At 34.6% G+C, this 14,825-nt stretch overlaps 2 protein-coding genes across 4 annotated transcripts in view; both read left to right on the forward strand.

The window, feature by feature from the left end:
- The window catches only part of LOC110461182 (peroxisomal carnitine O-octanoyltransferase-like), a 28,837-nt gene extending 20,868 nt beyond the window's left edge, over window positions 1-7,969 (forward strand). The window contains exons 13-16 of one of the 3 annotated variants that reach the window (XM_021514537.1): window positions 3,874-3,952; window positions 4,258-4,351; window positions 5,307-5,426; window positions 5,958-7,969. In XM_021514537.1, coding sequence (XP_021370212.1) covers window positions 3,874-3,952; window positions 4,258-4,351; window positions 5,307-5,426; window positions 5,958-6,078 — 414 coding nt within the window. In that variant the 3' untranslated portion in view covers window positions 6,079-7,969. Of the gene's footprint in view, window positions 1-1,029; window positions 3,851-3,873; window positions 3,953-4,257; window positions 4,352-5,306; window positions 5,427-5,957 lie in introns of those variants that run through there. The other 2 variants (XM_021514538.1, XM_021514536.1) reach the window with 2 other exon arrangements.
- A 428-nt stretch (window positions 7,970-8,397) lies between these two features.
- The window catches only part of LOC110461186 (rho GTPase-activating protein 21-like), a 109,110-nt gene continuing 102,682 nt past the window's right edge, over window positions 8,398-14,825 (forward strand). Inside the window, exons 1-2 of the mRNA XM_021514547.1 lie at window positions 8,398-8,463; window positions 12,335-12,436. Of these exons, the coding sequence (XP_021370222.1) occupies window positions 12,425-12,436 (12 nt within the window). The 5' untranslated portion in view covers window positions 8,398-8,463; window positions 12,335-12,424. The remainder of the gene's footprint in view (window positions 8,464-12,334; window positions 12,437-14,825) is intronic.

A 14,825-nucleotide genomic window follows, 5' to 3' on the forward strand; every position in this document is an offset into this window, starting at 1 on the left:
TGGAGTTGTTATGCCATAGGTCATGGTCAGGGGTAAGGGTGGCAACAGGGCCGTTGGACTCATGTCAAAATATATCACAATTAGTTTTAGCATAGTCCAAAATAGCTATCTCCTTAATACATGTTTTGAACAGGTGGAGACTGTCAGAACATTCTCCATAGGGTCTCTTTGGAAAATTAGCTCACCAGATTTGATGCAAAATTCAATTAATGTTTTCTCGTATACTGGAGCATGTCCCCATATTTTCTATAGACGGATGGAAAGGTGATTTATTTATTTATGCCAAGGTTCTAGTTTATAACCAGATGACTTCATTTGAAGCTGGTGAAGAAAGCATTCAAGTTTTCTAAAACATGGTTTTTAGGGAGAGCGGGAGAAAAACAAACATTCACTACCTTTAACTTATGACGCCCCATGGTGTACGATCCCTGAATGTCAACCCTCAGGAAATATTGGGTCTGGATATGAAGAAACTTATTCATAATTTATTCTCCCTCTCAAGACAGATTTTCTGTGGTTTTCCTTGTGCGAGATTTCGCTGTCTACACCCAAGGATGTTGACATGCTACCTGTGCTGAAGAGGGAAAAGATGTAATTTTAGTGTTCTAATAATTAAAATAATTGACTGAACCAAAACAGTTTCTTTTAGGGTGTTTGAGAAAAACAATAGTTCCAAAGGAAGATCTCATCCTAATGAGTAAGATTTCTGAATGTACATTCTGTGTCTCTCAGAAGGAATGGCAATTTTAAAATCTTAATCAGAGGGTGGAGAATTTATGTCTCACCCATAATATATAAAATAATTTGATTGAGCTTCCAAACCAAATAATTTTCCTTCAACATAGGTGTGGATTTTGGCCAAACTTGTCTAAGCTATATTCTAAGCTTGTCCAGTTAACTCATTCACCCCTACATTTTTAAAAATGGACTTGCCCAGTCTTTGATTTGGTAAGTTTAAATGTGACTTTAGGGGTAAATGGGTCTTTGTAAGACATACTCTCTATATACGGTAATTTATTTGTGTTACAGAATAGTGCCCATCATTTCAAAGTGGAAGTCCAGCCCTGATACGGATGCTGTTACGTTCTGCGAGATGCTGTTCCAAAGTCTGGATGAGATGGGAGACATGTTACCTGCATCTCAGGCGAGACTGTAGCACAAACAGCAGGAGTGGGATGTGTAAACAGACAAAAATAGAAACATTCCTAACGAGAAAAAGACATAGTAGCTGATTTCTAACAGTTGTATTGCTGAGAGCTTCTGCAGAGCTTAGCAACAGCTTCCCACAGTTGTAACAGTGTTTCTATTGAGCATTTATTCACTCAGGTCATATATGATGTACAAGTAGGATGCGTGGCTTTGTGATGGTTGACAAAAAACTGTTCAAGAAAAATGATTTGTGATAAATAAAATATTGTCTGATTTTATGTTATAAATTTACTTGAAATTGATGGGATATCATTTTACTATTAAGCACTCTAATAATGAACATGAACTGAAACAGTCAAACCTTTATAAAGAGAGCATCCTCTTTAAGTAAAAAAACAGTCTCTTAATGGGGGTGGTCTCTTAACACAGGTTAAAATCACCATAATATTACTGCAATGAGAAAGATTGCAATAGTCTGAAAACTTATTCACCCCTGAAATTGCATAATGAACTATTCCAACCTTTGAATTGGAAGAGTTTAAATGTGTCTTCAGGGGTGAATGAGTTAATGGAGGTAGCTGCATAAGCAGGTTTGAATTTTACCTTTAGTTAATAAAATTTTAAGATTATATCCATCCAATAGCTCACACACATAAGGTTATGATATAACAAATTAAATAATCAGTAATGCTGCAACGTATACAATTTTAATTTCCATAAATCTTATTCGCACAGATAGAACAGTATACTGAGGGCCTTTGCTGGTTCTCTATATACTGTGAAATCAATGTTTTTTGTGGAGTTTTTATTACTTTGATTTCGTGGGTAATATTCATCCATGAATTCATAAGTCCACAAAGTAATCACAAGTTTGACATGCAATTCTCCATTTGAGTGGGAACTAATGTTAAATCAATTAGTGGACTAACGATTAATGTTTTAGTGCCAAGATTAATGTTTTTGTGCCAAGAAGATGTTAACTCAGCATGTTTATGTCATGTAACTTGGACCCATATTCATGAAACCGTTCTCACGCTCAAACTCGTATTCTGTACTCAAGTGCAATTTCCTGTTCCCAAAAACAATTCATAAAAATTCACATTTTGACAGTGAACTGGAAGAATAATGGAGATTAAAAGCCAAAAAACTGTTTACATTTGACCTTTCACTGTACTACATGATTTAAGCAAGTAACGAGAAAGTTGGCTCAGGTAAAAATCAATGTTTGAGCATAATTACAGTTTCATGAACACAGGGCCAGATCTTTTCGCAGAATTATTTGTGAACTTGATTGAATCTTTAAATGTATCCTATCTCACTGAATGGTAGTATGCTTTAAGTAATTTACGTTATTTTCTACAATTTGTCATTTAACTTCTATTGCACATGTCGTTATTAGTGATATTTTATGATATATCTTTATAATCAACTTTGTACTTGGACTCTCAGGTCCATGGAATTAAAATAAACAAGTTAGTGATCATGAATTCCTACAAATCTCTTTGTTTTTTGGGACATTATGACAGCGTAACATGTTTAAGGAGAGAGAGAGAGAGAGAGAGAGAGAGAGAGAGAGAGAGCAGCAAGTAAGGTTTATAGGTAATGGTGTCCTTACTGTTGGTATCATATTTATTCAAGGAATAAAATGTGCGCACTTTGCATAAATCTGTGAATTTCTTTATGCACAAAAGTGAACACATTTTTTTCGGGATATGCTGTATAATGCCACAAATAATCATGGCTATCCATTGTAATTTAATTTAAAAAGTCAGACAACACTTTTTACTTCATAGTTAATGAATATTCATTCATTTCTGATAAAAAAATAATAATATTAATTTTGCACGAACCACAACATTGTACAGTAAATTTCATCGCCAAGCAACTTCAACCAATCAGAATGTATAATTAAAAATAACGCTCCAAACAAATTGGTATACGACGTCATCACTTTTCAGGTTGTCTGTTTTTTAGGTTATAACAAACCTGAAAAAGTCTAGCATTGGGGGAATAGCCAAAATGAAATTATTTAACATACCACAAAACAGGTCTATGAAATAGACCCAAACAAATTGAATTTAGGCCCCCTTTTCCAAAATAGAAAAATCACACACAAAAAGTTGTAAAACAATTACATGTACATTAATTTTGTGTTCCATTTCAAAATTCATCAACCAATGAGTTTGTAGTTTCAAAATGATTTAGCAGTTAAGCTGTTAAGGCTGGTAAGAATTCTAAGGAGTGTTGTATTTTGTAAAATTTTACCTGATCTGCCCGAACGGCATGTGACTCTGCGTCATGATGCAACAGACATGATATTGATTCATCCATTGTCAACTTCTCCTCAAAAATGCTACTTCTCCAGAACAGCTGGGTGAATTTTCATTAATATTAGTCTGGAACACCGTTGTACAAATGGAGAGAATTGGCTAAGTTTAATGATGATGAGCAAAATCAGTGCATAATTAATTAGCATACTGTGCTCTGATTGGTCAACAGCCACACTGACATTTCTGCAAGATAAATAATTTAAAAATTGTCTTGATGAAAGTTGGTAAGCATGTACTCTACACAAAGACTTAAAAGGCTAAGTTTGAAGTTGTGCAAAATTGGTGCAAAATTGATAAGTATACTGTGCTCGGATTGGGTAGCAGTTCCTGCACAATAACTTGGTTTATTATGTTTGGATCTACGATAATCTAAGTTGTTGTTTTGGGTTCGCAGAATGACAGACGAGTGCAGCTGTACTTAGCGGCAGCCAGCAAACACAACTCTTTGATGGACGAGGCAAACCACCTAAATGGTAAGACCATATTAAGCTGAAAAAAGAACATATATATACTGTATTCCGTCTTTTCGTATTGCAGAGACGTAATGACGTAACAATCAATACCTGTTCACAAGAGCAGATAACTCTGCAATACGAAAAGACGGAATACCAGGAAATGTTCACCACTGTTTAACTTTCGCCTTCTTCACTCTGCCCAGTAAGGGCAAATATGCGTAGTTTCAGTTTTAGGCAGTGATATGGAGATCCTTAAAATCGTAATTTAAATTATACATACTGTATTTTGTGTAATTAAGTATCAGTGACCTATATATTTACAGGGTGTGACCGTCACCTGCTGGGTCTGTCCTGTGTTGCCAAAGAAGACGGGCTACCTCTACCAGACCTGTACAGTGACCTGTCCTTCACAAAAAGGTACGGAAAAGTCCTGTATCCAGAGCTGTGGAACCGGACACCAGTACATCACGTCCTCGATGCTGGAAGAGTTACGCTCACCTTCACTTTCTGCACGCCCTATGTCATAGCGAAATCGAAGGCTCAGTGAGCATCACCTTGTGGATGAGACAAGAAGACCTGTTTGATCCTATGATGTACATCAAAAAGTCTGTCGGTTGCGTAATAGTAAAATGACTGGCTTTTAAGTCAGTAACGTGTCAGTCCTCCTTAATCTTCAAAAGACTTCTATCAGCCCCAGCGATAGGTCAGGTGTTTTTACCTGAGATCAACCAAATAGCCAGCCTTGTACCTTCAATTTTGCTATGACAAATTCTAGGGATGCAGAGAGTGAAAGTGAGCTTAACCTCTGGAGATCGAGGATGCCTGCATCAGGGCTGCTGCCAAAATCTTAGACCTGATAACGTGATAATGAAAAGTTCAAGATCATCTGTAATAAATAAAGACATTTGTGTCATTTCCTGGATATTAAATTCTGTTATGTTCCAGGTAGAATGATTTCTCAAATAAAAGTTGTCAAGATGGATTATACTGTAGACAATTGATATTTTGTGAGATATCTATTTTCTCGTAAACTTGCATTGTCATGATATAGTCATGAATTGTGGTCCAAATGTGAACAATTATTTATATGAAATGTAAGACAACTAAATGTTATATAATATGGAATACAGTGTAATTATATTTCATAAATTATAACGTATCAGTGAAAAATCAAGCATACAGTGTTCTTATAATTAATGGTTTAATTTTGCATTTTCCAATAAGCGTGAAGAGTGCTAAAATATTTAATACCACCATAAAAAAATCTTTAAATGACCATAACTATTAATAGGATGTAAAACACAAACAAACAAGAAAAGTCCTTTTGTTGGCCAGACGTATTGACTATTTTTGTCCTATTTGTTGGTTTCAGTGGAGGGGGAGGATCCTTTGTGCTATCCACCAGTTTTGTAGGATACACTGCTGTCTATGGTTGTGTGGCTCCGATGATGGAACATGGATACGGAGCCTTCTACAAAATAGAAGCAAACAAGTAAGTACTGCTAAATTTGTATCTTAACATTGCTATTACCGGTAAAAGCTAAAAAACTGAAGGTCATAGTGGTTAAATGTGGCAAAATATTGACAGAAGATTTATAGATAGTAATCATAAATTCCATAGAATTGATAATAGCCTCTAACTAGTTTGCTGGGATGAGAAACTGTAAATTTTATTCAAATTTATGACCTTAATTGACCCAAATCAAGAATTGCTAGACTTGTAGTCATTGGATGTTCAAGGTCACAGAGATCAAAACGTCTTCTCAAGCATTTCAGCATTAAACATATTTTGCTATATATCACCATTAAATAACAGTTTAGCAATACAGGCCCCTCAAGCCTTTTGTTTCAAAAAGCCTGCCAACAATTGAATGTGGATGCTTGGTATTTCAAAAGATGAAATTATTAAATGCTGAAATTGAAGAGAGTAGAAATCGCTGATCTATATATATATTTTGTTTATCTTTAGGTTGGATAATAAAGAATAATGATTAATATTGATTTTAAGTGTTTACCATTACAGGATTGTACCAGCTGTAAGTGTCTGGAAGTCCAGCCCGCATACAGACGCTGTCAAGTTCTGTGAGACCCTATTTCAGAATCTGGATGAGATGGGACAAATGTTACAAAATTCAAAACTGTGATACAGACACATGTGCTGACTACAGGGGTCATAGGGTCAAAGTACAGCATGGGTAACAGGGTCAAAGGTGACTCGTATGTATGTGACCCTAGACGTAACATCAACTGGGATAACATAAATGTAATACATTCAGATTAGTTATACAGACAGCAACTTTCCTTTAAAACCATTGTTTTTATTTAACTATACAACCTACACATGTGCCATATGTCTAATGGGGTCATGAGGATCAAAGGTGACCTCATAGGTCAAAGGGTCAAAAGTGATTATAGGGGACCCTAGACAAAAAATTAACTGTGATGACAGATTCAATACATTCAGGTTAATTATAAATACAGCAGTATTCCTTCAACATAGTGTAATATAATGATAATAATTTAATCAACCCTTTGCAAGATTAATTTTACGTTGAAACAATAACATTCCTTCAATTATTTTTTTTCATTTAAGTACTTTTACAAGATAAAACTTTGATCGAAACTGCTATATTCCTTCAAAATAATTGTTTTGACTCAAATGTACAATGTTATTTACATATGCTTATCGCAAGTAAGTTAACATTACTTTTCATTTGTCGTTACGTTATGAGGAAATAGGACTTTCTTACTCTGGGTAAAACTGGTTTGTTACTGAAAGTGACATAATCTGTATAATGACTCAGGTAAATATTATTTCATATACATGTGTACTCACCTGTACAGTGTTATAAATCAGCCACCTTCATTTTCAATGAATTATTCATTTTAGCACACCTGTTCTATAAGAACATTAAAATGGAATATATTGTTTCCACAACAATTATGAAACAAGTTATGAAGTTATATTAATACATGTAATTCCTGTTGGCCTGGACAGACAAGGGGTCTGATTCCGGTAAGCAACCATTAGGTTGCAATATGCATACAAATACCTTAGGTAATAAATTTCACTTTTTTAAGCTTATACTTTCTGCTGATGATTTTAATATTTGCTATTTTGATGATTCATTATGCAAGTAGCAAAAAGGATGGAAGTTAGCTCTTTTTATGACAGGAACTGTAATGGCATAAATGTTAACCTTGTAAAATAATAAGTAATGTTTTCTAGTCAGAAGATGGTATCATAATGTGCCTTAAAATAAAATCTGTATTTTATTTCACTCTGTTATTAAACAGAGATTCAACAAGTCATACACAACTCCTGTTATGATATGTTAATTGCCAATATATTTTATCAAGACATGTAATAAGGAGATGAATCAGTAAATATTTTCCCATCCCTCTGAAATCATATGTATTTAATGAAAAAGTTTGGTCATTGAAAAAAATATTGGATAAACTAATTCTACCAAGACAATATTTCTTACCTCTGAAAAGTAAATTTCACCTAAAACTCAGTGCTAGGTTTTTCTTTCTTTATATTAGTTTGTCTGGTACTTTAGGAGAATTTTTGTGCCAGTTATGTTTCACTTGCTTGTGAACAGGAAACATTACTCTGCCATCTTGTATATACTGTACTATGGAAGAACAAATATACCATTCTCATAATTCTGTGATCTACTGAGATATTAAATCAGCACCGATCATCAACATATATGATATGTTTTATTTTATACCAATCACAGTGATCTTCAAAAGTGCTTAATTGATGGATGAGATTTGCGATAGTGGAATATATAATACATATGTATTTTATATTAGCTATATACATGTAGCATAAATTGTTTCATATCATTTGCAATAATTGGGTGTACTTATGAGATTTACATATTTATATTAAGATACTGTAAGTGTAATTTGTTGGAAATAAAATGCAGACAAGTATATATAAGTTGAATTTAATTTTTAAGAGTATACTAATTTAATTTTTGAGAATACTATAACTGAAATTTACAATAAAATTAACCATTATTTTTTTAATGTATTTGTTATTATTCTTTATTTTTACGTAATATTTAACAAAAGAATTAACTATAGTGTTGACTGTTGATCATTTACTAATAACTATGTATAACACAACTGTATGAAAAAGAATGTTTAAACTAACACAACTACTTTTAATTGTGGTATATCCTTATAAGGAAGAATTAAATACCTGTAGCAAGGTGCACTTTTTCCTGACATGTGTTTTGATTGGCTGATTCTGAAACGAGATATTTTCTCTGATTTCTTTCAAATAGTTCCTGTTTTTGTTTGGATACGTGGTGATACATCATATCACATCATATATAATACTAATGAGAAAGGCATATTTCCAGCATTTACATAAATTTAACAAGGTTTAGGTAAAGCTCTATTTTTAGACCAGCCAATCACAACATTCGTTACATTTTCCACTAGCCAAGTAAACAAATATGGCTACAAGAAGGCACACACGTTGAGTGTATTCTTAGAAGAACGTTTTACAGGTAATTGACCTAACTATATGTACTTTGAGTATATTGTCAGCTTACAAATGAGAGCAACAACATAATTCAAGGTAAGACACCCAGTGTGACTATTTCCTGGTGCCGTTTCTGTTTTGACGGCAATATACAGCGGAAGTAGGCCTATTCAGGCGGACGTCTAATGGACATGTATCAATAATCATAATATCCATTCCTTTGACTGAAAGTCACAAACGATCTCATTCTGACGAACATAAAGATGTGAACTGTGTTCTGTTGTCCAGTTTCACACAACTTTCTCCAAATGACACATACGACTTTAGAATAATAATTGAAAATCGAATATTTGCACCATTCCGACAGACATTTTTCGAAGCATAATTTAGATAAGATCTTGGCTACTGTATGTATGTAATATGGATACTAATGGTTTATTGTTAATTGAAAAGTTTTCTGATGACAGTCGTTTTGCCAGTCACGCGTACGACAACTGGTACTATATGTATTCCAAATCCAATACACAATCCCTCAATCTACCTCAATACACATACTGTATTTCAGACATTGTAACAAACCCCTGTGCCCCAATTCCAATACAACCCGTTTATCCCAATACATGTAGCCCTCAATTCCAATATAAGGCAATATACACCCCTTTTATCCCAATACACATATCCCTACTCCTATTTTTTTAACAATGTGTTTTTTTCCCACACTGATTTTACTGCAGTCAGTTGTTTGGAAAATATACAGTAGATCTAGTATGAATATTTTATGATAAAACATATTCCTAATATTTATCATTTGAAAAATTTGGTTTGAAAGCTGCTTAAATGTTTTCAGCTATAGTTCAAGACAAAAACAAAATCACTGTCAATACAAATACCTGTCTATTTTGTTGCAACATTTCCTTTCTATCTCAATACACAATACCTGTATGACCAAGTCATATTCCTGTATTACAATAAATATAACACATACTTACCAATTTTGTGAACCTTTCCATGAGTGAGATTCTGAATGCCCAAAATCAAAGACGTAAATAAAATGTGTGTATATTACAGTAACCCCCTAGAGACAAAATAAACATATAAAAGACATATTTTGAGTTGTTTTTGCAGATGAAATAATCAGATCTTGAAATATAGGAATTAAGTTAGCAAACTCACTGGTTCAAAACACTAAATTCAAGGGTCCAAAATCAAGAGTTACTCCCTCCTAAATAGGGAGGGTTGGAAGTATGGAACTGGAAAACTTATGAAAATACAGATTGGGCTGTTAATGTTTTTCAAAAATCTGCTGGTCTGTGCTACTTAATTAAATATTGAACTGTACGACCCCGTTCACCTTCCCTGTATCTCATTATACTTCACCCCACTCCGTTTTATCCTGGACTTTAGGGGGTTGGTCATGTCAGATGTGTCTGCTGAACTGATTAAGATTACAGGATCTTGTTGATAAAGAAAAACAGTCATGGTAACATTTGCTACAAAAGTAGCCTTCCTTATTATAATTTTCGTGAGTGAACCAAAGTTAACAAGACCCTGTGCAACCTGCAGTGATCTAGTGGTTGAAGTGTGAACCGACACGCAGTATAATGCACATTGCCCCACTACATCGCAGGAATGGTTACGCTTGGCTGGTATACAGTATATAGTCTTACGTACTGATATCCACTGAGCTGTAACCCTATATCTTACTGAGAGGTCAAAGGTTAAGGTGTGGCCGTCTGAAACAACAAGCTGCTGTAAGGAAAGACTGCACACATGTGAATGCACCTTTAACTTGTATGCTTCACCCTTGAGGTACTGGTCTCTTCTGATCAGTAACCTTATCTAGTGAGAGGTTAAAGGTCAAGATGTGGGAGTCTGAATCATTACAGTAGCTGCTACATGTTCTCTGATGATTGGTCGGTATAAACTGCCCTGTACAGATCTATATAATATCCATTTGTAACTGAATTTTTCTCTGTCATGATAGGATAATGGATGCATATTCCCGTAGATATATACCCTAATTGTGTGTATTGTGTGCACACCCACATATGATGTGCAGGTACTTTTTTGAAAGAAAAATGAAGAAGAAGAAACATATTGAGAATTTAACATATATATCAATTAATAAATCAAAACACTGAAGACTAAATCTCGCTAGTACTTTCGCCCATCTTAGGGCTCTTCAGGTGATTCATAAATCAAAACACCGAAGACTAAATCTTGCTAGTACTTTCGCCAATCTTAGGGCTCTTCAGGTGATTTATAAATCAAAACACCGAAGACTAAATCTCGCTAGTACTCTCGCCCATCTTGGGGCTCTTCAGGTGATTTATAAATCAAAACACCGAAGACTAAATCTCGCTAGTACTTTTACATTTTGGAGCTCTTCAGGCGATTATAACAAAATATCTATATGTTTAAGATGTTATTGTCCATTTTGTATCAAAGGAGGTTCAGTACTATGCATTATGCAGGAGAATAGTTTATTTGATCCATAACCAATTATGATATTAATGAACAACTCACAGGGGAATGCTCATAACATCAACAACCAATCAATGAAACATTCACAGTTACATAAGTGATATCAAATAAGTGAAGATTGATCATGATTTATAATTCTAGACATAGTTGATTTGTGATCCATCTTAACTCATTGACCCCTGAAGACACATTTGAACCCTTCCAATTCAAAGATTGATACAGTTCATTATGAAATTTTAGGGGTGAATAAGTTAGTAATTGTCCAAAAATACATTGATTTTGCAAATAGTTGTCCAAAAAATACATTGATTTGTACTATGTAGGTTTTGATTAAAGGGGCATAACTCCGCTTTTCTTGTAACTAACACACAAAGTTCTCTGTTCTTACTCTCCACTACTGGCAAGGCAGTGGCTTTCTGATGAAATCAATCGAAATCTTTGCATGCAAGATCACATTAGAACTGAGAGAGATATATAGATAGTCATACCCTATACAAACGTGTTTCTTCTTCCCGCACAAATCTTCCTTGTTGGCCTGTAAACACGTATACACTAAATATTTATCTCTCTTCAAATATAGCGTAGTACATTTTACAATAAAATCAATAAATGTGTCAAACTTATCTTGAATGTTATAAAAACGTAGAACTTCCTGCTAGTGTATATATAAGGATCGTAAATATATTGGGATGTCAAATTCGTGCTGGTTTTGTTTGTATTTGCTTGCCCAGCGTGACTGCAGTCTATTTTTGGTGTGTGTAAAGGAGATTTGTCAGTGCATTATTGATAGCGTGATTAGGACGCCATGTTGATGTACAACTTAATGCCTCACTCTTTTGTTTTAAGTACTTATTTATTCTGGACTTGCTGGCTTTTTATATTAGGCTTGTTAATCGATGTCCTACATGTATTTTTGCACCACAATTTGTATCATTGATTCCTATGACTTATGGGTACAATACAATCATCATACTTATTTTGCAGGATTTTTCAGGTGAGTCCTGGGCTTAATATTTCAGTATATTGTTGGCCCCCATTACTAAGATCTATTGTGGGTCCACAAAATTTGAATGTGTCCCAAAGGAAAAACATTAGTCTAGGACTTAAATATCGATGTCTGTATCCCGCAAATCACTGTATGCTAAAATATTTGCCTGCAATAGAAGTATTCGGAATAATTTAATTTGAGTATAAGATTCTTTATCAAATAAATGGGGTGTAGGAGTAAATGGGCATTATTGCAGAAATTGTATCAGTTTCTGGTAGAGGGGATACAACATTGTATAATAATTATTTGTGTGTGTATATATATATATCTATATCATTTGTTACAGGTATAACATACATGTACAGATATATGTTTTGTGAATTAGTCGATGTCGATATCACAAGAATATTTATTTCCATTGCAGAGAAGAATTCACTAAAATAATTGGTGGGCTGTATAGATTCAAAGATATGACGGTTACTGTGACTTCCCACCTAAACAGCTGTCGTTAACCATGGATATACAGGTAAGATTTCTTAAAATCAGGAATAGAACAACAAAAAATATTTATTTTTCTATGCATGAACTTTTCTGGAAGTCTGAATATAACATTGTTTACATGTCTGACAGTTGTATATTATGTATAGAAGTAAATCGCAACAAGCTCGCGATAAGTTGAGTTTTATTTATTAGGAAAACGTCTACCGGTTTCACCTGAATAGTAGGCTTCCTCAGGTCCTGAGCTTGATGCTATTGACTTCTATACTTAGTTTGCCCTATTCTTCAATCGCCCTACATACCGGGTGATATCCGGTCAAGGATAAACGGAACCATGCAACCAAACCTAAATAAAGAGAAACATTGTTGGCTCTATCCCTGGAACTGTGTATATATTATGAGTCTTACAGGGCCATATTGTAAACTAGACAAACGTCTAAATATGTCTATCTTAACAAAAGAATTCATTAATATTCGTACATGTACTATTAGAGAACTTGCTTGAATTGTTCAGTCTCGGGAATCCCAGAGAGATGATTCAAATAATATTACTAAACACTGGTACTAATGTCAGCCCACAGGGGGAGTATTTAACTGTGTGGCTAAATCTATAAATGTCTTATACTTACAATGCCCCTTTTACGACAAAATAATTAATTGTGAGTCTCCTTCAAGGTATATAGAGGCTTGGAAAATAAGGAACACACACACATGCTTATCCTTGAATTGGTTACATTAGTTATCTATGGTAAGTTATGTGTGCAGGTGTTTCGTGATTTGGACCACATGCAACTATTTACAGTAGTATCATCTGTCTGTGGGGTTTGGGTGAGGTGTACATATAGCTTATCTTCAGCTTACAGGTTTACGAAGGTGTACACCTCTCCAGCTTTGTGTTATCTGTCACCCCGGGCCGAATCACGCATCTTATCGCAATGATTGCATCTTGATTTGCAGTGAAATCAATTTAACACCTGTTCACAGAGTGACACAGTTTACCTATACAGGCCTGCAGGCAAACATGTTGGTCCTTATAATCGTTTACATAACCAGGTGTAACACCTGTACGATGGGCAGCGTTACTGGTATTAACAGACAACACTGGCCTGTTATGCCTGTCCACAATTTACCTGTAGGCATGCATGGCCACATTGTCGTTACAGGTAATCATTGTCTAATGTCCAGACGATGTTAGGTAATATGGGGGATTATGTTTGTCTGCTTTCTGTCAAGGTCAGATAATATAAACTGGTCGTCAGTGGTGTATTCCTGTGGTCAGGAATAGACACTTGGACTGTATGAATATAGTGTATTCACAACCTTATGAACAGTAGTTCATGATCATGCAGTGATGGACTTATTGATCTCACTGTATATTAAACTCTAGTAGTTTGCATGCTTATCATCATCACCTCATTGACTCCTTTGATTTGATAGGGACATGTCACTACAAATGTGCTTTGCTTAATAAGTCCTGATGTTATTTTATTTGTGTGATTAACATAATTTAATAAAGTAAGCTATTTGATACTAAAGTGAAATTCCTTTCACGAAGAAAGTTGTAAGCTTGCTGTAATATGTAACACGTTTTTGAATATATAATTATCATAACAGACAAATCCACACTCTGTGATGATGTGTAAAATCCTTAAGATGCAAGATCAAATTAATTTAGTTTAAAGATTTTTTATTTGATGAAATTAGAAAAGCATTAATTTGGATACAAGTAATAAAAAACTTGTAAGATATGGCCTCTACCTCAATTTAATTCCTCGTAGCCAAGGATTGTGGGAGACTATAATATACATGTACCATATTTATACTCTTATAAGCCCAGGAGGCCAACATAGATTGGCATATTGCAAAACAATGGCAATAAATATGGGTGGGCTTATTAACAGGCATGGGCTTATCGCTAGATGAATGTGGTGACCCAGTGGTGGAAGGCTAGTGAGCGTAGACGGTCAGATGCCTTAACCACCCGGCCACTGCAGCCCCGTTACGCTATATTATACAATGACATTAACATGCATGAGGGTATGCCTGGTATTATGGGTGACACACGTGTATTGATAGGCACATGTTACTGCATCAAATGTAGAGTAGTGGCTGCCTTATAGTACAGTTGATGCACAAAAATAAGGATTCACCCGGAACGTTTTAAAGATCTATATTTTAAGGAACCTAACAAACTTTATGCTATGTAAGCCTGTAGGAGATGATACATAGGCAATCACAGGTGAGATGTATGTTCAATTAGAAATTCATTTCTGTTTCAACGTTTATTGATTCGACCATATGATGAGATCATTATAATTACTGACCAGTGACCGCCATGATGATATGTGCTGTCATGGTGTCTTAATACATGTGTGGACATCTCAAGAAATTCCTGAATTAGTCTGAAGTGACCAGTA

This window comes from Mizuhopecten yessoensis, unplaced genomic scaffold, assembly GCF_002113885.1.
Source record: "Mizuhopecten yessoensis strain PY_sf001 unplaced genomic scaffold, ASM211388v2 scaffold10589, whole genome shotgun sequence".
Classification (NCBI taxonomy): domain Eukaryota; kingdom Metazoa; phylum Mollusca; class Bivalvia; order Pectinida; family Pectinidae; genus Mizuhopecten; species Mizuhopecten yessoensis.